Below are 25,730 nucleotides of genomic sequence, written 5' to 3' on the forward strand. Positions count from 1 at the left end.
CGTCATAGTCTCCATCGTCTTCGACATCGTCGTCGACATAGTCGTCATCAAGTACCACAGCATCTAGACCATTGTACCAAATTTGTGCAATCTATAGCATAGGCCTCTCTCGCCATAGAGGAGGGGGCCCTTGGAGGAGGGTTTGAGAACCGCTTGGTGTCGTCTCTCTCTCTCTCTCTCTCTCTCTCTCTCTCTCTCTCTCTCTCTCTCTCTCTCTCTCTCTCTCATTCATAGTAGCATTCACTTTATTTGTGATCATTGCACTTGTGTCACAAACTGGTGACGTGGCTACCATGTACACACACCATCACCTTTGGCATGGACAGTCCCGGGGAAAACAAGCTGAAATGATGACGTGGCACTGCCGTACGGACAATCCCGGAATTTACGACGCGTTTTGCGGAATGCTGACGTGGCAGCAACGTACGGAAATTCCTGCTTTATTTTACGCATGGGCTGAAAACTTCTACGCTGGGCTTTTTGGGAGTTGCTTTAATTCCCCAAGAGGGCTTGTGAGAGAAACTTGCTTTATTTTTGAAATCTTTTGGGACAGCTTTTGGGGCTCTACTTTTGGCATCCCTTGTAACTCTTTATAAGTGTGGTTTGGGCTCTCACTTCTCAGAGCATCTGGACGCAGCGTCTGAGAGTGTGACCCAACCACTCTGTGTACTTTGTGCAACAGATTAATACAAAAAGAAATACCGAAAGGGGTGCCAGTCTTTGGGGCCAATATCTCTAGGCACGGAACTCCGCCGTGCCGTGTCGAATCAATTGTGAACTGTGAACTGTTTTGAAGTGAAATTCCTGTCATGTCGCGGTAGAATCTTGACTTGGAGTGTCCAAGTCTGTTACAGTGGTATCAGAGCGCGGGCCGATTTCTCTTCTACCGGAAAATCCGATCCTTTCTACGCGGCACTTATGGATTCAGACATAGATCAGTCGACTTCCTCTGCAATCCGGAGATGCGGGAAGAGATCACGAAGAAGATTCACGAAAGGAGTACGGCCCGCCTCGGCCTACTCAGGCGGAGCTCGAAGAGATGAAGCGTCGACGATTGATCGACAATGCAGCAAAGATGATGTTAAATTTTGCGAAGGACCCGAAATTTGCAAAATTTATGACCCAGATCTCCTTCGACGAGGTGTATGCACAGTGGCAGCAAACCTCAGAACCACCCCCCACACTGGTACTCAAGAAACCTCCTACTCCAAGGATGTTTACTGAGCAAGAATTAGAAGAGGTGGTTGATGCACGGATTTCTCAGCTTTTTGACGCGCAGAACGAAACTGAAAAGCACGACAAAAAGTAGAAGAAAGGAACTGACTTCCCGGGTTATTTGGGTCGTCAATCTGCTTTTGCCTTGGCAAGAAAGCAGAAAAAGCATGTCAGATTTGAAGGATATCCAGTTCTTCTTCTTCCTCTTCTAACAGTTCTTCTAGCTCTTCTAACTCGAGCGAAGAAGACAGAAAAGGGAAAAAGCGAAGCAAAAAGCGAAGCAAAAAGCAAAGCTTCGGAAAGGGCAAGAAAAAGGCAAAGAAGTCTAAATCTCGCCCAGTGTCGGACAGTTCTACAGAGGACTCGTCTTCGAATAGTTCGGACTCTGATGACCGCAGATTTCCAATATGACTTTCTGGAAGATAAGAGCAAGAAAGTCCGAGAGTTTAAAGAAGGAGGACAATCAATTAAATTTGACACGTTTTCTGGATTTCGAGATGCTTCAAAGGCTTTGGCCTTCATATAGCAATTTGACATAGCTTTCTGTGGAGGGCGTTACTCAGAGCACTCCAAGATTCGGAGAGCTACCTCTTACTTCAGGCAAAATGCTCAAACTTGGTGGTCCACGCTTCTATTGAACAAGAAAGCGCCAATTAAATGGCTGAAATTTAAAAGGCTTTTTATTTCTTCGTGGTTGACTCGGGAGTACGAACGTGAGTACGAACGTGGCATACGAACTGCTTGGAACCATCTTCGGATGACCAAGAGAGATTCATTGGACGCATATTGCAAGAGATTCTGGAGCTCTTTTCTCCGGCCTCTTCTGTCAGGTGTAGCGGAATTAAAATGGTGAAGATCTAGTTTTACACTTCCACAAAATCCTTTCCTTCTTTCCTTGCGTTACTGAATACTTTGTACTTCAATGAATGTTCCTTTTATGATCTCTTGAAGAGAGGGGTTGAGAGAATGAAATAGAGATGTGTAGAGGGAGAGAGAAAGAGAGAGAAGAAGAGAGCGACACCCGATGGGGTCCCAACCAACCCTCTCAAGAGGCCCCCCCGCCGTTTGTAAGATGCAGCGGAATGAGTGTTTGAACTTTGCTCAAGATGAGTGCTCCGAACTATGCTCAAGGTTCCTTTTGTTCTTATGGAAGGGAGAACCTTCCGTTCTTAATGAGAGAGTGCAATGATCACAAACAAAGTGAATGGACACTGTGCGTGCAAGTGTATGAGACTGAGAGATAGACAGAGAAGAGAATACGACACCAGAGACATAAAACCCTCCTCCGAAGGCCCCACTCTCTATGGCGAGAGCAGTCTGCTTATGATTGCACAAATCTCTACAATGCTTGGACTTGCCAACGATGTCGACGATGATGAGGACGACGACGAGACGGGCTGAAATCTGAAAACTCTAGGGGCTGAAATCTGCAAATGTTTATCTGCTGAATTCTTGACTCTATGTCGATGACGACGATGCGACGACGACGCGCTGAAAACGCAGATGCTGAAATCTGCGTTTTCCGGGCTGAAACTATAAACCTTGATGGATCCCACCGTGCGGCGGGGAGCTGTTGCGGAAAGGTGAGATCTGCGAGGTTCGGGACTGGATCTCCGGTGTCTAAGGGCTGAAAACTGAAAACGCTGAGGTTCCTTGATGTTCCGTCGCGGTGAATCTGTAAAACACTAGGGTGTGAAGCAGATGCAAAACGCTAGGGCTGAAAATTTGCAAATATGTCGCCGGTTGTTCTGCAATGCAAAACGCTAAGCTGAACCGATGTTCTGCTGTCGCCGGAATCTGCAAGTGCAAAACGCTAGGCTGATCTGTGGTTCTGTTGTCGCAGGGAATCTGCAAATGCAAAAATGTTGGTTGATCTGGGTCTTAATGCAAAGCGAGTGCTCCTGCTGCCTCTTCTGCCAATTAGTGCTAGTCTAGGTTTGCTTATATACAAACTTACTCAATTTGCCCCACCTACTTTCCAACAAAAAAATAATAAGTGAAAAATGTCAAAAATAGGTAAAATAAGCTTAATGCACTGGAAAATTCCCCTAAAGGATTATAATGGATTCTGATGAGAATGCTTATGATCATGTTGTGTGCAACCAGAGGATATGCATCTACACTAAGTGCCTGGACATGCACGGTCTGCGAACAGGCTCACAAAAGTGCCAAATCACTTCAAAATCTAGACTGACTGGACTGACTGAACCCTTGTCGTGTTGTAGCTTGTCCACGGACACATAGGGTTGGATGTGTCACGTGACATCCCCTCCTTTTCAAAGTGAGATACTGGTACCAAACTGTATGGCGTCGAGAGAGATCGCCAATAGCATCCGGAATCCTGGAAGGGACTCTTCGCCGGCCCACTCTAATGTGTGGGTCGTGCGGTACTTGAACTTCATAAAGGTTTGCAACGCTTGCTTCTTTGGGCCGCGCCGAAAGCGACACAAAGTCTTATGTGGCTCCTTCAATGCTTCAACTTCGTCGAGAGTCATGCTTCTTTCTTCTTCAATAATCTCCATGGCTGAAAATTCTTGAAACCATTTCCAACACAAAACCATGAACATACCTATTCCATGTAAAGTGAGTGGAAAAAATCTTGTCTTCCTCAAAGACTATGCATGCAATGTAGATGAACAAAGAGACGGAATGCTAAACCGTTCACCACACACACCCAAACAATGAGATCGAATCTTTCTCTTTTGATCTAAAGCAATCAACTGTGGCAATTCACAACGAAAATGCCCATGCTTGGTGCTCATACTTTCCTGTGCTTTGTCTACAATTGTGTCGCGCCAAGGAAGAGACATGGAATGTGACTTCCTTACATATATACTTTTCAGCTTTTCATGAACAATCCGCATACATTCGTGCTCATTCATGAGTGAAACGTGCTCAAAGTGCAATATGTCATGCCTAGGAAAAGGGATTACATAAAGACGCTGACTAAAATACAGGGAACGATCACGAATGAAACACTCGAACAATGCGTGCTGACGAATCATTCGAACACATAGTACTTCCTGTGAGGGTTCTTTGGACCTAGGCTCGAGAGCTAAGATCGATCCTTCGTGATTGATCGAATCTGCAACGAGGTTAGCTTCGCTAGAAAAAGCATCAACTAACACATCATCCTTGTGAACAATTACGTCATCTTCATGAAAATCATCATGCTTGTGAGAAATCACATCTTGATCATGCAAATCATCATGCTTGTGAGAAGTCACATCTTGATCATGCAAAGCATCATGCCTCATCATTATCATCCAAATCATCATGCAAATCATTGTCATTCAAATCATCATGCAAATTCTGCGTGTCATGCTTGGGAGAAGAAGAGACTAAGAGAGTATCCGTCTCCTTAATCTCTTGCATCCGTGCCTGCACTTGAGAAAAGAGTCGCAAGAACTCTTGCATGCGTCGGTCGCTCTGTTCTTGTTTTGCTTTGGCTGCCTTTCTTTCTGCTTCTCTTTTTGCTTTGCTTTCTGCGTGTCTACGATCCATTTCTGCTTTTCTTTCTGCGTGTCTTCGATCCATTTCTGCTTGTCTTGCTTCGCGTTCTAACTTCATGTCCATCACCATCTTGTCGAAAGCCTCCATAGGAGTTAGTGCAATCCTTGACGTAGATGGGGAAGGGGGAGGGTCGGAAAAACCTCCTGGTGGGGAAAATTCTTCTTCGCCTCTCTCATGCTCATCACCTCTAAGCAAAGTATCCATTCCGCTTCGAGTGATGACCATTCTGAAGTCGTGGGTTCTTGTGGGTTCTTGTGGTCTTGGGTTCTTAAGTTCACGAGCAACTTGGGTTCTTGGGGATCTTGGTTCTTGGGGTTCTTGAGTTCTTGAGGTTCTTGCGGTTCTTGAGGTTCTTCTTTCGTTTGCAATCTGTGTTTGAGAAGGATCTTCTCTTCACCCGAGTTCTGCTCTTTTCCGCGGACACACCCCTTGGCGGCCTTGCGCTCACACCAAGGTTGCTTTTTCCCAACTCACGTCGATTGGCCGGCCGCTAAGTGCACAGTCCACTCTCAATGAGTGAAAAGAGGCACAAGGGGAGGCTGGACAAGCCCTTCTTTCCTGGGATTTCTGCCACTCTTCAAAAACACGATTAGGAATTGACACGCCAAAGCGAACTTGGGTTCGTGCGACCGCAACAAGCAAAAAAAAATTCTTGTGATTCTTGTGGTTCTTTCCTTGAGTGATACAGAACACTGTCAAAGCTCTGATACCAATGTAAGGTGCAGCGGAAGTGAGTGTTTCAACTTTGCTCAAGATGAGTGCTCCGAACTGTGCTCAAGGTTCCTTCTGTTCTTATGGAAGGGAGAGCCTTCCGTTCTTAATGAGAGAGCGCAATGATCACAAACAAAGTGAATGGACATTGTGCGTGCAAGTGTATGAGACTGAGAGATAGAGAGAGAAGAGAATACGACACCATAAAACCCTCCTCCGAAGGCCCCACTCTCTATGGCGAGAGCGGTCTACTTATGATTGCACAAATCTCTACAATGCTTGGACTTGCCGACAATGTCGACGGCGATGAGGACGACGACGAGACGGGCTGAAATCTGAAAACTCTAAGGGCTGAAATCTGCAAATCTTTATCTGCTGAATTCTTGATTCTATGTCGATGACGACGAAGATGCGCTGAAAATGCAGATGCTGAAATCTGTGTTTTTTGGGCTAAAATTGTAAACCTTGATGGATCCCACCGTGCGGCGGGGAACTGTTACAGGAAGGTGAGATCTACGAGGTTCGGGACTGGATCTGCGGTGTCTAAGGGCTGAAAACTGAAAACGCTGAGGTTCATTGATGTTCCGTCGCGGTGAATCTGCAAAATGCTAGGGTGTGAAGCAAATGCAAAAACGCTAGGGCTGAAAATCTGCAAATATGTCGCCGGTTGTTCTGCAAATGCAAAACGCTAGGCTGATCTGATGTTCTGTTGTCACAGGGAATCTGCAAACGCAAAAACGCTGGTTGATCTGGGGTCTTGATGCAAAACGCTAGCTTCTCTGCTGTGTAGCAAAAACGCTAGGCCTTGGGGTTCTGCTAAGAAGTTGCCTATTGAGCGAGTGCTCCTGCTCCTGCTGCCTCTTCTGCCAATTAGTGCTAGTCTAGGTTTGCTTATATACAAACTTACTCAATTTGCCCTACCTACTTTTCAATAAAAGTCACTTAAAAATAATAAGTGAAAAATGTCAAAAATAGGGAAAATAGGCTAAATGCACTGGAAAATTCCCTTGAAGGATTCTGATGGGAATGCTTATGATCATGCTGTGTGCAACCAGAGGATATGCATCTACACTAAGTGCCTGGACATGCACGGTCTGCGAACAGACTCACAAAAGTGCCAGATCACTTCTAAATCTAGATTGACTGGACTGACTGAACCCTTGTCGTGTTGTAGCTTGTCCACGGACACATAGGGTTGGATGTGTCACGTGACACCGTTACCGATGTGGTATTTGCTTTAGATTGCGTAAATGGAATGTATACACAATGCAATACCTCAATGCAGACTCTACCGGCTCGATTAGGGAATGTCGCCGCAGTAACTCCTCAAGATGAGGCACTTCCGGGGCTGATTCGATGCACCTTGGATCCTTCTCGAGGTGGGAATTGCGGATGACCACCATGGGCTGATTTGCACTTCCAATGTGAGAAGGATGATGGGCTAAAAACGTAGATCTTGACGAGGCCGATGATGGATAGCAATGGAGCACTCGATTTCGGCGAGGGAATTGCCGAGAGGAGGGATCAATGGCTGCCGAAGTACCGGACCGCATCCGTCAATGGAAACTGCTACGGATCTCTTGCACACACGGCGAGGGATGGGCTGAAAACCAGGGCTGATATGCTACTGCTGAAGCGCTTGGGCTGGAAGCAATAAACACTGGCTGTTTTTGCTGCTGTCCTGAAAACGCCAGGGGCTGAAACTGAAAAACGCTGGCTGTTGCTGCCTTCCCAAAACGCTAGGGCTGATTGCTTGAAAACGCTGGCTGAATTAGCTTCTTCCTCCAAAACGCTGGCTGAAGTTGCAGTCTTGTGAACGAATTTAGCGCTAGCTCCTTGGGTCCCTTTATAGGAGAAGAATAGGCCTTAAGTATTACTTAGGCCTTAGGTAGGTCAACTGTCCACCAGTTTTCCCAACAAATAAATCATAAAATGATTTATTAAAAAATGGTCCAAACTTGGTGAGATGGTCGCACATCTGCCCACCTGGGAATCTGATCGACGCGCGGTCTTGCACGTCGGATTCCTCTAACCTAGAACTACATGCTCCTCATGCCAGATGCCCACCGTAGTGTAATAACATCTATCAAAACGCGTATACAAACCATTTATGCAAGAGGGTTCCAAACTGGAAAACCTAATCTAATGGATTTGTCCGGACATGTGGGTCCTGCGAACAGGCTCACAAAATTGCCGGTACTAATCCTCCTAGGATTCTAAACATTCCTATCTAGGAAGAAGGGGAAAACTGGCTCTGGAAGTCGATGAAGTATGTCCACGTGGCACACAAAGCCATGTGCACGTGACATCTTCATTTAAGAAGATCTCGTTCAAAGAACAGATTTAGTGGTTTGCCTTGGGACTTCCTACAGAGATCCGAGATCACTGCTTAGAGCAAAAGTCAGATTCCATTCAGGAACTGATGAGTCATGCGAAACGGGGTTTTGCCATTCACTCAGGCAGTTTGACCTACCCCACAGATGAAATCATGACGCACAGGACTGAACAAACTTCGAACACTGAAAGTAGAAAGAGGAAGAGCAACCCAGAAACTTCGAACAAACTTCGAACACTGAAAGCAGAAAGAGGAAGAGCAACCCAGAAAAGAAAGAAAAGGATGCACGACCCAAAAACTCACTTTTTGGGAGAGAGCTCTCTACATCAAAGAGGGGAAGTGCTTTGGATGCGGGGAAACTCGGCATATCTCCGTGAAGTGCCCTATAAAGGCACCGAAAGAACAAAACAACAAAGATGAAAACAGGCTTGAGGGTTCAAAAGTAGATGAGGGACGTGGACAAAAAGGCAAGATGAAAGCAAGACTGGTTCCAGATTGCATGGGTACTGACCCAAGCACGATTCACGAGAGTACAGAACTTTGCCGAGCTTGGGGTAAAGTGAAAGACCAAGAAGCCGTGATTTTCTTCGATGGAGGAGCCAAGGCCAACTTCATTTCACCTAAATTGGCGGCGCTGCTCGAGATCACCCCGATCGGATGGGACCACTAGCAGAGGCAGTTCTAGCGGCACTCGGCAGGGATGTAGCCATTACACCTGCCATTGGCAAACTTCGGTTGCATTGTCAGGGGTATTTGGGACACGAGGATTTCTATATAATGCCCTTGGAAGGTTGTGATGTCCTCCTGGGAATTCCCCGGTACCATAAGAACAACGCTGTGGTCGACTATCGGGCAAGAAAAGCGACTTTGACTCCAGAGAAGGGCCGAACTATTGTACTTGATGTGAAACTTAAGGGCGAGTCTGTCCCTATTGTATCTGCTTTCGGCCATTTCAAAATTAATGAAATCCAATCTGTTTGTTTACTCTATCTTTTTGAAAGAGTTGAATGATGAGAACAGGACAAATATTTCTGAACTTGATAAAGAACACCAAGATTTTCTCCACACTCACGATTGCTTTTCAGAGGGCCTGCCAGGCGTCCTGAGAATCAACCTGGAAGCACACCACCGAACCGGCCACCTTACCGTGTGAGCCGAGCCTAGAACGAAGAAATTATGAACTAAGTGAAAGACCTCTAGCCTAGTACTTCACTGTATTGCTCTCCAGTGTTGTTAGTTTTGAAGAAAGACGGATCTTGGAGAATGTGCATCGATTATATAGCTCTCAACAAAATCACCATCAAGAACAGATTTCTGATTCCTAGGATCGATGATATTCTTGACCGGCTACGGGATCCTCCTGCTTTAGCAAGATCGATTTGAAGAGCGGATATCATCAGATCGGAATCGCGCCGAGAGATGTCTACAAGACAGCTTTTCGAACGACTTTTAGGTTATTTGAGTTTTTGGTGATGCCTTTTGGCCTAACCAATGCTCTTGAGACATTTAACCGGATGATGGACACGATTTTTTGAGTATAGACTATTTGTCGGCACTTTCTTTGACGACATCATTGTTTTCTCCAAGGATGAGGCTGAACATAGAGAACATCTGCTTCAGGTCTTTTAGGCATTACGAGATCACAAGTTGGTGATTAATGCGAAGAAAAGTGATTTTTTTCTACCAGAGATAGAGACTATCCGTGATTGACCCGATTTGAAGAATGTCCATGAAGTTAGAAGCTTCTTGGGCTTGTGTTCGTACTACAGGCGGTTCATTAGAAAGTTTGCAGAGGTTGCTTCCCCTTTGCATATTTTGACACAGACAGGAGTCCCTTTTTGGTGGGGACCCACAGAGGTAACTGCCTTTCAGACATTGAAAGAGAAATTGACTACAGGACCAGTTTTGACTTTGCCGGACTTGCAGAAGTCATTTGAAGTATATTGTGATGCTTGTGGTCGTAGTCTGGGTGCAGTCTTAATGAAAGAAGGCCATGTCATTGCCTACGAAGGCCGATTGTTTTCAAGGCCGAAATTGACAGCACAGATTTATGAGAAAGAGCTTTTGGCGGTTATCCATGCTCTTACTCAGTGGCGACATTACCTGCTCGGAGCGGATTTTACTGTCTTCACAGACCATCAGAGTTTACGCTACTTCTTGTCACAGAAGCAGCTATCGGAAAAGCAGATGTGATGGGCGAACATCTTGTCACAGTTTCACTTCCAAATTGTCCATGTGCAAGGACAGAAAAACTTGATGGCAGATGCTTTGTCTCGGAAGCTGTTGGTTCTGGCTATTTCCGCGATACATCATAGGAGCTTCGAGGATATGATTGATCAGTATGCCACAGATACAGATTTTACATATATTTTCACTCGGATACGGAATGGGGCGATAGTAGCTAGATATTCCATTCGGGATGGCTACTTGATGAGGAAAACCATGTTGTGTGTTACACAACCGTTGAGGGAAAAGGTTATGACCGAATGCCATTGTCCACCTTTTACGCGTCACCGCGGCATTGCTACCACCTTGAAAGGTGTGGAGAGAAACTTCTTTTGGCCGAGACTCAAGAAGGATGTGGACGATTTGTACGCAATTGCTTGGTATGCCGGAAGGTCAAGTTTGACAGGCATAAAGCACAGGGATTGTTATAGTCTTTACCCATACCCACCCGCCCATGGGAAAGTATTGCAATGGATTTCATTTTTCATCTCCCGACAACACAGAGTGATCATGATGGTATCTGGACTGTTATTGACAAATTTAGCAAGCAAGCTCGTTTCATTCCAATGAAGAAGACACTCAAGCCAGATCGATTAGCGAGACTGTTTATGGCCCAAATCTTCAGATTACATGGCATGCCTGAGAAGACTGTCTCCGACAGGGACCCCAGATTTACGAGTTTGTTTTAAAAGGCTATTTGAGAGAACATTGGCACGCTGTTGCAGTTCTCGTCATCTTTCCACCCGCAGACTGACGGACAATCTGAGATTGCCAATTCAGTGGTACTAGATTTATTGAAGTCTTACATCTCAGATCAGAAGACTCAATGGGAAAAGTATTTACCTTTGGTGGAATTTGCCTACAATAACACAATACACTCTTCGACAAGGAAGGCGCCATTTGAGATTATTGAAGGTGCTACGAAGGTTCCACCCTTCCCAAGCACGAAAGATAAGATTTTTGAAGCCGATGAGTACACGCGTGACTTGGATACGGCTTTTGCCAAGGTCCGCGAGGCTTTGTAGAAATCTCAAGAAAAGACAGAAAAAGGCAAAAGGGAAAGGAGAGGCTTTTTCCAAAGCTTAGTATGCGGTACTACGCACCTTTCCAGATTTCCAAAAAGATAAATGATGTCTCCTTTAGACTGAAGCTGCCCAAAACTTGGAGGATTCACAATGCTTTTCATGTGAGTCCCATGAAGCCTTTTAAAGGCAATGTGCCCGAAGATGGAGAGCCTGATGAGCAATCCGAAGTGGAAGAAAACGAGGAGATCCTTGTTCCAGAACAAATATTGGCACATAAAGAGAGAGATTAAGGGTAAAGCGATAAGGCGGTTCTTGGTTAAATTCAAGAACTATCCTGCATTGGATGCGAAGTGGATGGAGGAGGAGGACCTAGCAGATACTCCTCAGATTGTAAATCTTTACCTTGAAGCATTTGGAGTAGCATAGTCTATTCTAAATGGAACCCCGAACTTAGCTTGGGCGGAATCTCGTGCAGCGGGTATGCACAAGAGGAGAGTTGCTCCGCTCCTTTGTCAACAGATTGCCTCGATTTTTTGATACTAAAGTCACTGATGTCTCTTTGAGTTTCAGGGATACCGTGAGCTAACAATATTCTATTGTAATGACTTCATTGATTTGGAATTCCCGATAATATGATACTGATTTGTTCTTGACTTGTTTAAGTGCAGGAACTGATAGACGAAATGACTACAACATTTTGGCCTGAACGATCTCGATAGACATGGTTGCAATAAGGATTAGTCAATCGGGCATCTATGAGGTCCCGACTGGATCTAGATGCAATTGCTAAATACGTTGCCGATAAATCATGGTCTGACATCCAAATGAATTTTGAATGTGATTTGTCATGTGTGTCCTGTGATGTCAAGTGATGTCCTGTGCAAGGTTGTAAGGTACGTAGTATTCGGTACGTGTTCGATACGTACTGTACGTTGTACCGTATGAATTGGGCCATAAGGTACGTAAAATTCGTAGTATATTTTTAAAAAGCTAAAAATACAAAGAATTTCAAATTTATATACAACCTATCTAGTTTAAAAACACTGCACAATACTTAAACATAGCCACAACTTTCAAAAAACACTTAAAATCACCCCACAAGTGATGTAACCGCTAGAATCGAGTCCAGACCACATGGCATAGTGTAGGTCAAAAGTACATAACTGAATGCTGAATCCTGATACAAAAATAACGTAGTCACTCAATAAAGAGTCTGGGTGGCTCAAGCAACAAAATAAAAAGCATAAATGAGTCATGACAAATGTCCAAGTCCCAAGAACGAAAGCATTGGGCAATCACTAGTAAGTACTACTCAAAAGCATCATCAGAGGCTGATGAAGACTTAGAGAGCATGTCTCCATCTATCAAGACATTGCCCTCATCATCATAATCGGGCTCTCTCTCCTCTGGCACAGATGCTAGGGGTGCATCACCCTCATCTGGATCATCAGCCTCTGAACTCTGGGTGTGGATGAGTCGAACAGTCTCATTGGCTCGTCTACGAGCAGGCCGAACGGGTAACTTTCCTCTGCGAATGCTCTCTCTGTGTGCAACCTCTGGATCTGCAGCAGCAATGCGAAGAGGAATACTGTAAGCTCAAGAGCGAGATCTAGTGACCCGGCGATCCATGCTCTCTAGCTCCCTGTGCAACTCTCGAAGGATCTCCTCCTGCTCATCTCTAATCCGTGCATCGACCTCCTCCGCAGTAGGATCTGCCACCATCTTCAACTCTGTGGGATCCACCTACAATGACAAGACAAAACATAGTCCATGATTCAACACTGTCTTTTGATCATTGACTTGTTTTCATAAATGTGCATGTAAATCTCACCTGCTTGGGTGTCCCCAAGGCATGAAAGCTGCGCACAAGCTGCATGTTAGCACGGCAATAAACCAGTCTCTCTAACTGCTTGGTGCTAAGATGATTGCAGATCTTCGTGTGAATAAGAGAGTATGCACTCTAGTTGCGCTCGCATGCCCCAGCTGAGCAATCCTAGAGCAATTCAAATAGCGAACACTCATGGGTCACAAGTGTCACGTGTGACAATATAGATTCATCATTCAATAATTATAAATTATAATTCAGACTTCAGTATTCACCTGAGAAAGGATGCGCAATGCAAGGTGACACAACTTGGGAAGGCCATGGCGTCCATAGTTCTGCCACCATGTTAAAGGAAGCTTGGTAGCTTCCTTTCTCAATGCTACGGACCGCACAAAGGTGGGTCCTAAACTGTTCATGTAGCTACTCATCTCTGAATCCAGAATCAAATGCTCATCCTCATCATATATAATGTTCAGATATTCAGAGCGTAGTGTGAGCAATGAAGCCTCCTCAAACAATTCTTGGCTCTTGTAGAGAGGATGGAGAACTGCAACCATCCCATGGATGGGACGACGCATGAACTGCCATCGAGTCTCTACAATAGCCAAAGTATCATCACGACTGCAAACAAAATAGTCACAGTAAGTATGTGTTTTGAAAAATTATAAATAGACATGTCACGTGAGGACATTAGAGCACTTTGTAGTTTGTACTTACCGATCCTGTGTCAATGAGGTACATCCAGAAATGTGTGTCTTCATCTGCATAAACAGATGATACACCAACCCAAGTGTAGAGCCCTCCATGTCTATGACCCGTAGTAGTACATACAATGGCTGTAGAGCCACTGCCAACAACTGCACCTGTGTCCAGAAGGTCTCGTCAAGAACCTTTCTTTGAATGTACTTGGTTGCCTCTGACTGAGCGTGGTACATCAATCTCCACTTTGGATCCACAACTGTCTGCAACAGTGGATCTCTCAATCTGAACAGCCTCTGAAGCACCAGATACATGTATGCAAATCTGGTCTTCGAGGGATGCACCATATCTACTGTGCTGTGGCTCCTGAAGATTGCCAAGGCCTGGTGTTTTTTGCGGAAAAAAGTGGTAAGCTTGGACGCATCAGACACTGTAGGCTGCACCCAGGGAAGTTTGCCTATGTCCTCCATGAGAAGGTCTAGGCAATGTGCAGCGCATGGTGTCCACACAATGTGCTTGAACTCAGCCTCCACCATATCCCCCATGGCCTTGCAATTGGAGGCATTATCAGTGACCACCTACAATGAGTCATGACAAGATATTAAATGAAGTGTGGACATTATTACGTTGGACAATGTATGCAAAATTCAAATGTGTTAAGACGATGGTCAGGAATCAGTATCTACCTGCACGACGTTCTTCTCCCCAACCTCCTTGATGGCCTGGCGAATATGTTTGAAGATGAACTCCGCAAAAATGAGTTCTCCAGCTTTCCCTGCATCCACAGCTCGTAAGAAGTATGTGCCCAAGCAGGAGGAAACAAGGATATTGATAATGTGGCGCCTCCGCGTTTCACTCCACCCATCAGAAAGAATAGTGCATCCAAATTGTTGCCACCCAACCTTCACTGGAGTCAATGCTCGGTCTATGATTTCTTTTTGGTCGTCAAGCATGGTAGTGCGCATCTTTTGGTAGTCAAGACCATTCCAGGAATCTGTAGCACCAACCTGTGAAATAGCTCTCACCATCCTCTTCCATTGATCAGTCTTCAACACATTGAATGCAATGTTGCACTCTATAAGAGTCCGCGCAATCTCCATCTCTGCAACTTTCTGTCGCTCTTTTACCCACGAATCACTGTGTACACGTGATGGCAATGTGGTTTGCCTTGGGCCACGTACACCCTCAACCACACCTGCACTTACTGCTGAAGCACTAGCACCCTCATCCTCAGCCTGTGAAACACGAGTTCTCTTTCTACTAGTGCCTGCGAATGATGGCGCTGCAGACGCAGAGCCGCCAATATCTCCAAGTAATGCATCCTGCAAGGCATCCTCTGCTGTTGCACGTGCTCCCCTTGACTGTGACGATGCAGTAGATCCTAGAGGAAAATGCTCCAAAATCAAGGCATCCCTCAATGCTGGCGGGATAGCCTCACAACCCCCACAATGTCCAGCGGTGCCAATACCAGTGAGGTGCTTCAAAAACCTTGGTAATTGTACTCGTCATCTGCTCTCCGCAGTACTTGCACACCCAAGTGCGAGTCCCTGAACCTGCTTGGCCTCCTGTGTTGACAACTCTCAAGACATTGGTGTGCTCGGCCCAAAGAGGATTAGGTCGACGAGGCATGATAACTCTGCAACACAATTAACGCACACTTCAAAGTTGAATACAAAACTTACAATCTTTCGCGAGGTCAGGACTCTAGAGTGCCTCCTTGAGACTTGCAGACTCCAAACACAAAGGGAGGGAGGGAGGGAGAAAGAACCTTATCGGTGGCGGCAAATCCTTCCTTGGTCTCTGTGTTAGTGCAAACACTATGCAGAGACTGTGTTCTGGTTCACCGTTCTTTATTGTGATAATAAGAGGTATAGCATAGGTGGCCCAACCAGTCCGACCAAGGCGGATAAGGCACCGTCGGCCAAATTATTTTTTTTAAGCTCGGCAAGTACAGAAGCGTACGGTACGTACGTTCGGAATCCGTACGGACGTACCGTACGGTACGGAATCATGCCGGACGTACGTACGGAAACAACCTTGGTCTTGTGATGTCGTGTGACGTGGCTGTTGATTGGTACATGTGCTAGATGTGTGTTCCTCGTGCGTCGCTACTAACAGTCAGTGTCTACTAAGACAGTTTATGGCCTCTGTCTGTTTTGCAGGCATAATCGAGGGCGATTACAATGCTTTCAAGAGGGGGGTATGTCACAAACTAGTGACGTGGCTGCCATGTACTCACACACCATCACCTTTGGCATAGACAATCCCGGGGAAAACAGGCTAAAATGATGACGTGGCACTGCCATACGGACAATCCCGGAATTTACGACGCGTTTTGCGAAATGCTGACGTGGCAGCAACGTACGGAAATTCCTTCTTTATTTTACGCATGGGCTGAGAATTTCTATGCTGGTCTTTTTGGGAGTTGCTTTAATTCCCCAAGAGGCCTTGTGAGAGGAACTTGCTTTATTTTTGAAAGCTTTTGGGACAGCTTTTCGGGCTCTACTTTTGGCATCCCTTGTAACTCTTTGTTAGTGTGGTTTGGGCTCTCACTTCTCAGAGCATCTCGACGCAAAGTCTGAGGGTGTGACCCAACCACTCCGTGTACTTTGTGCAACAGATTAGTACAAAAAGAAATACCGAAAGGGGCACCAATCTTTGGGGCCAATATCTCTAGGTACGGAACTCCGCCGGGCCATGTCAAATCAATTGTGAACTGTGAACTGTTTTGAAGTGAAATTCCTGTCGTGTCACGGTAGAATCTTGACTTGGAGTGTCCAAGTCTGTTACAACTTACATTCTCTCTCTAAGAAGAACGGAAGGCTCCCCCTTCCGTAAATAAAAGGAACCCTTGAGCACAGTTCGGAGCACTCATCCTAAGCACTATCAACATTCACTTTCGATGCACCTTACACTGCTATCTGAGCTTTTTGACAGTGTCACTCAAGAAAAGAACCATAAGAAATTTTTTGCTTATTGCGGTCGCATGTATCCCAAGCCCACTTGGGCGTGTCGATTCCTAATCGTGTTTTTGAAGAGTGACAGGTAACCCAAAAAGGAAGGGCTTGTCCAGCCTCCCCTTGTTCCTCTTTTCACTCATTGAGACCCGTGCACTTAGTGGCCTGCCAATCGATGTGAGGTGGTAAAAAGCAACTTTGGTGCGAGCGGAAGGCCGCCAAGGGGTGCGCCCGCAGGAAAGAGTCAAGCTCGGGTAAGAGAAAATCCTTCTCAAACACCGATTGCAAGCTCAAGAACTCAAGAACCTCAAGAACCCAAATTCCTCAAGCACTTAAGTAACCAACATCTCAATGTATGGTCATCACCCGAAGCGGAATCGATACTTTGCGTGAAGGTGATGAGAGAGGAGTTGGTGACGAAGAAGTTTCTTCACCAAAAGGATTTTTTCCCGATCCTTCCATATCCCCATCTACGCCACGGATTGCACCAAATCCTATGGAGGCTTTGGTCAAGTCGATGATGGACATGATGCTACAACAAGAGGTGCAACGCGCCGCCATGGAGCAAGCACGCAAAGCTCAATGCATCGCTGCCGAAGAAGGCGAGCGGCTATGGAGTTAGAGTGTGAGGCACAAAGAGACCAACGCATACAAGAGTTGGTCCTACAGATACTCACCTCAAAATCCGAGCCAATCAAAGATGTGGACAGTTCATCAGGTAGCACAAGTAGAGATACGGACTCCAACAATCCAGTCACTGAGACGTTGGCGTTCAGTAAGTATGATGGTAAGATGGATGCTAATGTTAATCATTCTTGGTTGCATCAATTTAATGCTTACTTTGCGACAACTAAGAAAATAGGGAATAGCAAAGTTTTGAAGGCAATCATGTATCTTACCAATGATGTCATTAACTGGTATCAAGCGTGGCAAGAGGCACAGTTGGCCGCGCACCTAGAGGAAGCCGAGGAAGGCGTGTCCCTTTCTTTAAATTGGGCCGACTTCCAAGACAAACTCAAGGCACGGTTCAAGCCACCTCAGTACTTAGCGCGGTTGAGAGAAGATTGGCACAATCTCAAGAAAAATGGTATGCCAATTATGTCTTTCTCTAACCGTGTTTTACAGCTCGGCATCCAATTACGCAAATTGGATGAAGAGCACAAAGAGGCATTTCTTTTTGGGTTGGACGAGTATATCAAGTTCGATGTCGAAGCCCTCAATCCAATACATCTCAACAAGGCGGTAGCGATTGCTATCACACAAGAGATGAACAACAACAAAGGTAAGCCTAAGGAGAACAAGTCTTCTCACACTACCTCTCAGAATTCTCAAAACCCGCAGAATGGTAAGAACGGTAAGAACAACGATAATTCTCCTAATCAATCTTCCTCTATTTCTCAAGCACAGAATTCTCACAATGAACCTAAGAAAAAAGGAAAAGCTAAAAGTAAAGAAAACCCTAAGTTGACGCCTGATGAAAAATCTGCCCAAGGAATTTTAGGAGGTTGGTTAACTCTTGAAGAACGAGCCGAATATGCACGAGACAAAAGATGTTTTGATTGTCACATTAAAGGTCATATGAAAAGAGATTGTCCTAAGAAAGAATCCAACGAACCTAAAGAACCCACAGAACCCACATCTTCTGTTAATGCCATAAATGAGAACACTAATGTGTCCCAAGTTTCTAATGCTCATATAACTGATGATTCTCTCATGAAGTGTTATGGTCATGTGAATGGTCAACGAATGTTGATCTTGTTTGATTCAGGCAGTATGCATGATGTGATTGGTGAATTTCTTGTAGAAAGAGACCGCTTGGAGGTTAGCCAGACAACTCCTCTCGAGGTATCGGGCTTCGCTCCTGGTATGGACTCTCTCATTACACGAGAGTGCAGTGATGTGTTATTCACTGTTCAGCAAGCTTCCTTCCGTAGAAGATTTGTTGTGTCTCCTCTCTCGAGATGTGATATGATTTTGGGCATTCAATGGTTTCGTGAACATAACCCTCTCATTGATTGGGCGAACAATACGCTCACGCTAAATGTCAAAAGTGACTCTCCCATAATCATTCGTGGTGAGGAGGATCTTCATTCTTACCTCTCATTTCTAATGTGCAGGCGAAGCTTGAAAAGAAACATGAGAAGGAGACTCTCTCAGTCCTTTCTTCTCTGAAGCACGACACACATTTTTTGCACGATAGAGATGTGATTGTTCGCAAGGATGATTGTTTGAATGACGATTTTTCTAGTGAAGTTAATCTCATCGCAGATACGATCAGTCATGCATTTGTGAAGCTTTTACCCTGCTTCAACTTCTTGTTTAGAATTCCATGGATTGAGATGATTTGGTAGACTGAATCAAGAAGAGTTGCAAGCAAACAAATAGCATAAGGAGGCCTAGTTTTGGGGCCAATATTCTCTGAAGGGGGACTACACCTCTCCTATGTCGACTATTGGTATTTTTAAAAGTGTGCTCTCAAGAGAGATTTGGCAGGATAAATTGCAACAATGAAGTAAACAATCTAAAGCACAGCACATTTTGGAGTTTCAATCAGGATTATACAACGTCAAGAAGAATAAACGGCAAACATTATCTACCTCCTGTGCCAATCCTCTTTAGTAGTAATGAAGACCTTGAGCCGCTTTGGCAGATTTTCCCAAGAGGTTTCATCCTGTATGGCCTTGACAATCATCTGCTCCTCTACGCTCGTCGTTATGCGCTGCATTCTGGGTATGCGAATGAAAAGTTTCTGCACAAAAGCATAGCATGCATTTTACAACCTTCATGGCCAGAATGCTTAAAGAATTAAAGATCTAATAAAGTGAGATAGCACAAAACGAGAGAAGCAAGACAGAGAGTTCACTCAAGTGAGAAGCAATGGCACTCACTTTTACGGAAGCGGGAACGTCGATAGATCTGGCTTGTTGACAGAGCTCTATGAACCCAACATTGCGCAGCGTAAGGCAGACTATAAATGCTGATGAAAGCACGTAGAAATCAGTGAGTCTGTTGACAATTTGTGCATTCGCCCGTGCGCGCGTGTGTGTTGTTGTTGAATAACAGTGTTACTTGGTGGTGCAGCCTCGTCACTATATGGCACAGCTCTGGCCATGGGGGATCTAGGGCTCAAATTTGGGGGCGCGATGCGGCTTTGATCTCGCCCGTCGAATCACGCAGTGAACTGGGAGGTGAACTCGAGGCAAAAATGGTGCCCCGAGTTCACTCCTAGATCACTTGCTTCGCGAGGTGTGAGTCGAACCTGGAACGTCTCGGTTGCCACACGAATGCCTTACCACCACGCTAGCGCACGTCGTTGTCCATGTTGGCATGGCACATGATCATACCTTAGTTAAGGCGCCCTTAGTTCACCGTTTGTTCACCCACCCCTAGCTTACCCACCCCTAGTTCACCGTTAGTTCACCTCCAGTTCACCCACCCCTAGTTCACCCCTAGTTCACTTCATGATCCGACGACGGAGATTAAAGCCGCCTCGCGTCCCCAAATTTGGGCCCTAGATCTCCTCTGACCCGGAGCCGTGCCATATAGTGACGAGATGGGTGGCGGAGTAAAGTGTGGCATGCTAAGAGTGCTCCCCCATAGACCCTTCAATAAGACAAACCATTTATCTTTAATTAAAGGACCCTCTAAAAGCACCTTTAGAGGGCCTATGGGGAGGCGCTCTAAGCTACCTCTCAAGAAGCAATTGTTTATGTGTAGATGTATTGTTGGGGTTCTCCCCACTGGCAAATAACTGCGCTCTAGGAGATTGGCCTTTTGGAGATGTGTTCGTTGTGGTGCAGGCATTGAGAATATAACACATCTTATGTGGTCCTATTCTCGTATGCAACAGTTTGTGGATAGCATCTCTTCAACTCTTCACCCGCGTTTTTCGGGATCACAATTTGGTAAAAAAATTTGGATCTTTGGAGTGTTTCGTCTTTGCTTCGGCCGTATGCATACTTTTTCGGCTAGGTAAGATTCTGGGTACTATGGACAGTGTGGAAAGGGGCAGGATTCCCTCATGTTTCAGCAGATTCAAGTGGAATATGTTTCTTTCTTCAAGATATCTCTTGGACAGTCTCTTCGAGTTGCCTATGACTCGCATGAGCTCCCTATTAGCCATTACCAGCTCTACTTTGATTGTTTTTGAGTTACAGCTTAGAATACTTTCTATGGGTTTTCCTCGCTTTGAGGTCTCCCACTTGTAATTCAATCTGACATTACAAAAAAAAAAGTATGTGTGTGTTGTTGGGGGAGGGGGGGGACTCAAAGATCTATTTGGCGGGGCTTGAGCTCAAGACTTGCTGCTGAAGGGAGAACCAATCTACATGAAAGAAAGGTTATTCCAGTTCCTTCACACACACCCACATGAGAGGAGAAGGTTTTAGGAGGAACAATCCCAAGAGACCTCAAAGATCTATCAAATGGAGCTTGAACAACATATAGGTTTATGAGAGAGAGAGAGAGAGAGAGAGAGAGAGAGAGAGAGAGAGAGAGAGTGTGTGTGTGTGTGTGTGTGTGTGTGTGTGTCTGGCTTTACAAAAAAAAAATGTGGGTGTGTGTGTTTGTGTGTGTACACTTGTGTATAAAATACATACCACACAAACATATTTGCATATACAACTTTGAAAGACAATATTGTAAGGTATAGCCCAATATTTGCAACTTCAAGAACAAAGTCTTCAGAAATCATAACACCTCTTAGTTTCTGACAAGACCATTCTTTATAAGAGACAAGGCTGAGGGTAGGACTCATTGCACTTCATTCTCACAAGGTTGACTAGTAACACCTTCACAACTATCATCAACAACCTTCGTATCAATATGCAACGATCACATATTTACAACTGCCATCAACAACAACCTTCCAATCTATGTATTTTATAATCTCACCGTGGGTTAGTCTACTTTTTCTTGCATGAAATGAACCTTTTTTCTTCAGAAATCCATAAATGTTCTTCCAAATTGAACTTGAAAATCCCTCGTGTATGGAATTGTTACTTATACCAATTTAACATACTATGAGATGTACCCCTTTTGATTGATTCATGTGATACACCTTCTTCAAAATCCCCTAAGAATTTAGAGAGAGTAACATTCCCCTTTGGGCTACTTACCAAGTTGTACTTTACAAGTGCTATAGAAAGGCTAAGTCCACGAGTCATAGTTTGTAGATTCAATGGCTATAGATCCCTATCTTGGACAAGTGAATGAGTATTGATGTCCCAATCTCTTGTATATATTGTGCACTTTCTAAAAATTATCCAAATTGTTGAGGTAGAGGATCCTAGTCCAATAATAACATATGGATATGAATACTGTCAAATTAAATGTTTGCAATGCCCCAATTTGTTTGGGTACAATCTGGCTCAATCTCAAGCAAAAAACATTCTATCAAAACAAGGTCTCAAATGCGAATCTCTAAAATTTAAGGTTTGTCTCCAAGATAGAGGCGACTCACTTCAATTGCAAATTTGCAATAACCCTTGTCCAATGCACGATGCAATTAATGCAAATAACCTCCAATATTGCAAGAAAGGATGTCCATAGTCCTGGTTGCACGCAATCCTATGGACATAAAGCCCATTTTCCTTGATATTCTTCAATAAATTAGTGTCGTACTATGTTTTTGATGCCTCTATAGGTGGTTTGAGTTGCATTTTTCATGCCCCTCTACAAAGCTTAGTGTCAACTCAACCATGTGGAACCCCATGATGGCCAACTTCAAACAATTGAATATACTATATGGACATTTATCCATGTTCAACCAGATCCAATATGGGGTGTGGTGGTCTACACGAGGCTTATTGGCTTCAAGCATCTCTGGAGCTCGTTCTCATCATGTAGTCAACCACGGGTTTGTGTGCTACTTGTACCTGTTGACGGATGGTGAGTCAGAGACTTTCCAGTCGTCAAATTTTGCTAGTTTCACATTGGCCCAGGAGGAAGAGGTAGAGGACATGGAGTTACAGTTTGACCCAGAAGAAGAGCAGGTAGAGGTATTGAAGGAGACATTTGATGCAGGCTTAACTCTTGCTTCTTTTGCAAATGCAGCACTTGGAAGCAAGAAAGAAAGCCCAAATTAGAAAGGTTCTTTGCCTCTGAATTGTGCTCCTAGTTTTGCTATGGCTGACAGCATTCACTATATTCTCCTCATGGATATTATGCATGAGCTAAATACTACTTAGCTGCAATTGCAAATTTTTGTGAGACATACATGGGATTTGTGGAGGATGGAGTGGAAAAACATCTCCTTACTGACACATCTATGCACGACACACAGTTCACTTCAGGGGGTCAACTGATCAAAGATATATTCAACAAAGCAAAGTTTGGAGAAGCCAATTTTCCAACAAAGGAGTAGCTCCAATCGACCACAAGACAATTTGGCTCTTAGAAAGCATGGGTATCCCCATGGCATCCCTGGCCCAGCTGGTGAATAGCCACTTAATTCACTTGTGTGGAAGGTCCATGCTGAAAATGGATGAGAATTGGATGGTAATTTCTTTTAGGCATGCAAATGGTTTTGCCCATGTCCCAATGATGCAATGTTGAGATAAATTTGATTGTCAACAGGTGCTTGTGTATGATGATAGTTTCCTTAGAAGAGCGGGAGGCTCAAGGCAAGGACTTGTCACTGAAGTGCAAGGCAAGGATACAGTGTTGTCTTAGTACATCGGGCTTTTTAACAACAAAAAATGTTTGTAGAAGCAATTCAAGTACTTGGCACTATTGTACATATATCAATAATAACCCATGAATGTTTTTATATTAATTTGTAGATCATAATATACCCCAAGGAATAATCTGAGGAGAATGCAAAGTTCCCTTTGTTTGCAATAAAAGTTATTACAAGATTGTGTGGTGGGTATCCCGTGCTGCTGAAGGCAGAAAGGATAATCCTGATAGAGAAATAGTTTGCTCTACGCATTTTTGGCATCGGGTATGGGTGCCAAGTATTGATGACCCCCTATTTCATGTCGTCCATAGCTCATGCCTTGGCGGTAGGAGTTGAAGACTCTGAAAGCCTGGATCCATACAACAAAAGGCTATTTTTAAGGGATAAAAGATGCTTAATGCCCGCGGGGATGCTGCCATCAACATGGAAAGAGTTCTGCTAAGGGGCGTGCACATCAAAGAGGTACACAGTGAGGAATAAGGGGGTGTAGCGAAGAGAATAAAAACAATGGAATCATGCCCATCTTCTCTCGCTCCAGACTCATGACTATTGCCACCTCGCATGGTGCTCCCTCGCATTTGAGTTTCCCCAAGCCCTTTGCTTCCTCTCTTTGTGGATGAACTGTAAAGAACGTGTAACTTATGAACTCTTAAGAAGCTCCTTCTGCCTTGCTCTATGTATAAGTCGTCTATAAGCCCATTGGTGTAACCCTAATAGGCTATTGGCTCTATCTTTGCCTCCATCATGTCTGGTGTGCTTAAAGTAACATGTTCTTGCCATGTAGTGGATCAGATCCATGCCTTGTGTGGACCCTATTGACAACGAGCCGTAAGTTTTGACAAAATAAGGACCATGGTTGAACAATATATACTGCATTGGAATAAAATAAAATGGTGAGTAGATTAGGGATTTATGGAGCATATGTTGTTGGCATATGGAACATGCTAACTCACCATGTAATGAGTCATATGTTTCCCACCCCACCCTGCTAGGTATGCCTTCTTCCAACTGCAAGGCTGCTTGAACTCTTAAGAAGCTCCTTTTGCTGCTCTATGTATAAGTCGTTTATAAGTCCATTGGTGTAACTCTAATAGGCTATTGGCTCTTTCTTTGCCTCCACCGTGTCTAGTGTGCTTAAAGTAACATGTTCTTGCCATGTAGTGGATCAAATCCATGCCTTGTGTGGACAATATTGACAACGAGCCGTATGTTTTGACAAAATAAGGACCATGGTTGAACAGTATATGCTGGAATAAAACAAAATGGTGAGAAGAGTAGGGATTTATGGAGCATATGTTATTTGAATATGGAACATGCTAACTCACCATGTAATGAGTGATATGTTGCCCACCCCATCCTGCCAGGTATGCCTTCTTCCAATCCAACAAGGCTACTTGAAATGATGTGAGCTTACTTTCATCCCACGAATGCTACTCAACATAGTGGAGGATTTTAGCAAGTGATTTCCACATGTTTGCCTTGTGATTTTGGAGTGCATGGAGTGTACAAACGTGTACTCTACACATAGAAATATCAAGTGTTGGTCGAAAAGATTTATCTTGAAGATGTCTGTTGGGAGCTCTACTCCATTGCACACTCTCAAGAGATTGTGCATCGGCCATGCAGAATAAACATGGATTTGCCACAGATGCACCGTGTGTTATGTTGTACATGCACTTAAGAGTCTTTTAGTCACCTGCCATGTGACATTTGACTTTGTAGTCACCAAATCCTTCCACTGAAAGCACACCTCCATTTCTTTGGTCATCGATGGTAGAAGGAATCTGGGTTTGACTAGAAATTCAATGGAGGGTTACAAAATTTTCTTTATCGATCTGTACGTAAAAAAAGGAACATAAAGCCAAGAATTATACATGCAATATTTTTGTTATTATAGATTGAACCAAGTGTACCTCAAATGAACCTAGCGTCAAAATATTATTTTTGGATTGCACACTGAAATATCATGGGTCCTCTTTGGTTATTGATGGATCCAAAGCTCTATTCATGAGGGTAATGGTGACTCTCTCTAAATTCTTGTTCGTAAAGAACTCACACTCATTGAGCTTCAAAGAAAACTTGAGAACCCCATTGCACTCCTCTCTACTCATATCAAAGAAGTGAACTGCATACCTTTGCAATGCTTCCAGATCAACAAAGAGGTTGTTATGCTCGTTATACTGTACCTCTCTCCCCCTCTTTGCCTATGAATGTTGTTTCAACATGGAATGATGATCCAAGTTTCTCAAACACCTCATCGTTTATGTGTCGACGTGCAACCTTTACATGTGATGGCTTTGGAAGAAATAATCCTCTTTGTAATTTATTTTGAAACTTTTTTAGCTAATGCTTTGGAGAGAGCCATGTATCCCATCTGCGAGATGCCACTCTCATCACGTATTGCTTGCCCTTCCATTGGCAAGGAGGTAAGGAGCCTCTCTTTCAATTTATCAAAATTCTTCTGAGTTATCATTTCTTCAATTTCATGTATTGGAACTAGACGATTGTAATGCACATGGGCATTGGAACCTACTCCAACATTGGA

At 44.4% G+C, this 25,730-nt stretch overlaps 1 protein-coding gene across 3 annotated transcripts in view; it reads right to left on the bottom strand.

The window, feature by feature from the left end:
- Positions 1-19,672, bottom strand: part of LOC147457598 (FAM91 carboxy-terminus protein) — an 89,257-nt gene extending 69,585 nt beyond the window's left edge. For 2 of the 3 annotated variants that reach the window (XM_086512459.1, XM_086512458.1), the window contains exons 1-2: positions 19,395-19,672; positions 19,104-19,255 (exon numbers count right to left, since the gene is read on the bottom strand). In XM_086512459.1, the coding sequence (XP_086368585.1) occupies positions 19,104-19,231 (128 nt within the window). In that variant the 5' untranslated portion in view covers positions 19,232-19,255; positions 19,395-19,672. Of the gene's footprint in view, positions 1-19,103; positions 19,256-19,394 lie in introns of those variants that run through there. The other variant, XM_086512460.1, reaches the window with a different exon arrangement.
- Positions 19,673-25,730: the final 6,058 nt, after the last annotated feature.

This window comes from Adiantum capillus-veneris, chromosome 5 (assembly GCF_014529385.1).
Source record: "Adiantum capillus-veneris isolate H3 chromosome 5, ASM1452938v2, whole genome shotgun sequence".
In the NCBI taxonomy this organism is placed as follows: Eukaryota; Viridiplantae; Streptophyta; class Polypodiopsida; order Polypodiales; family Pteridaceae; genus Adiantum; species Adiantum capillus-veneris.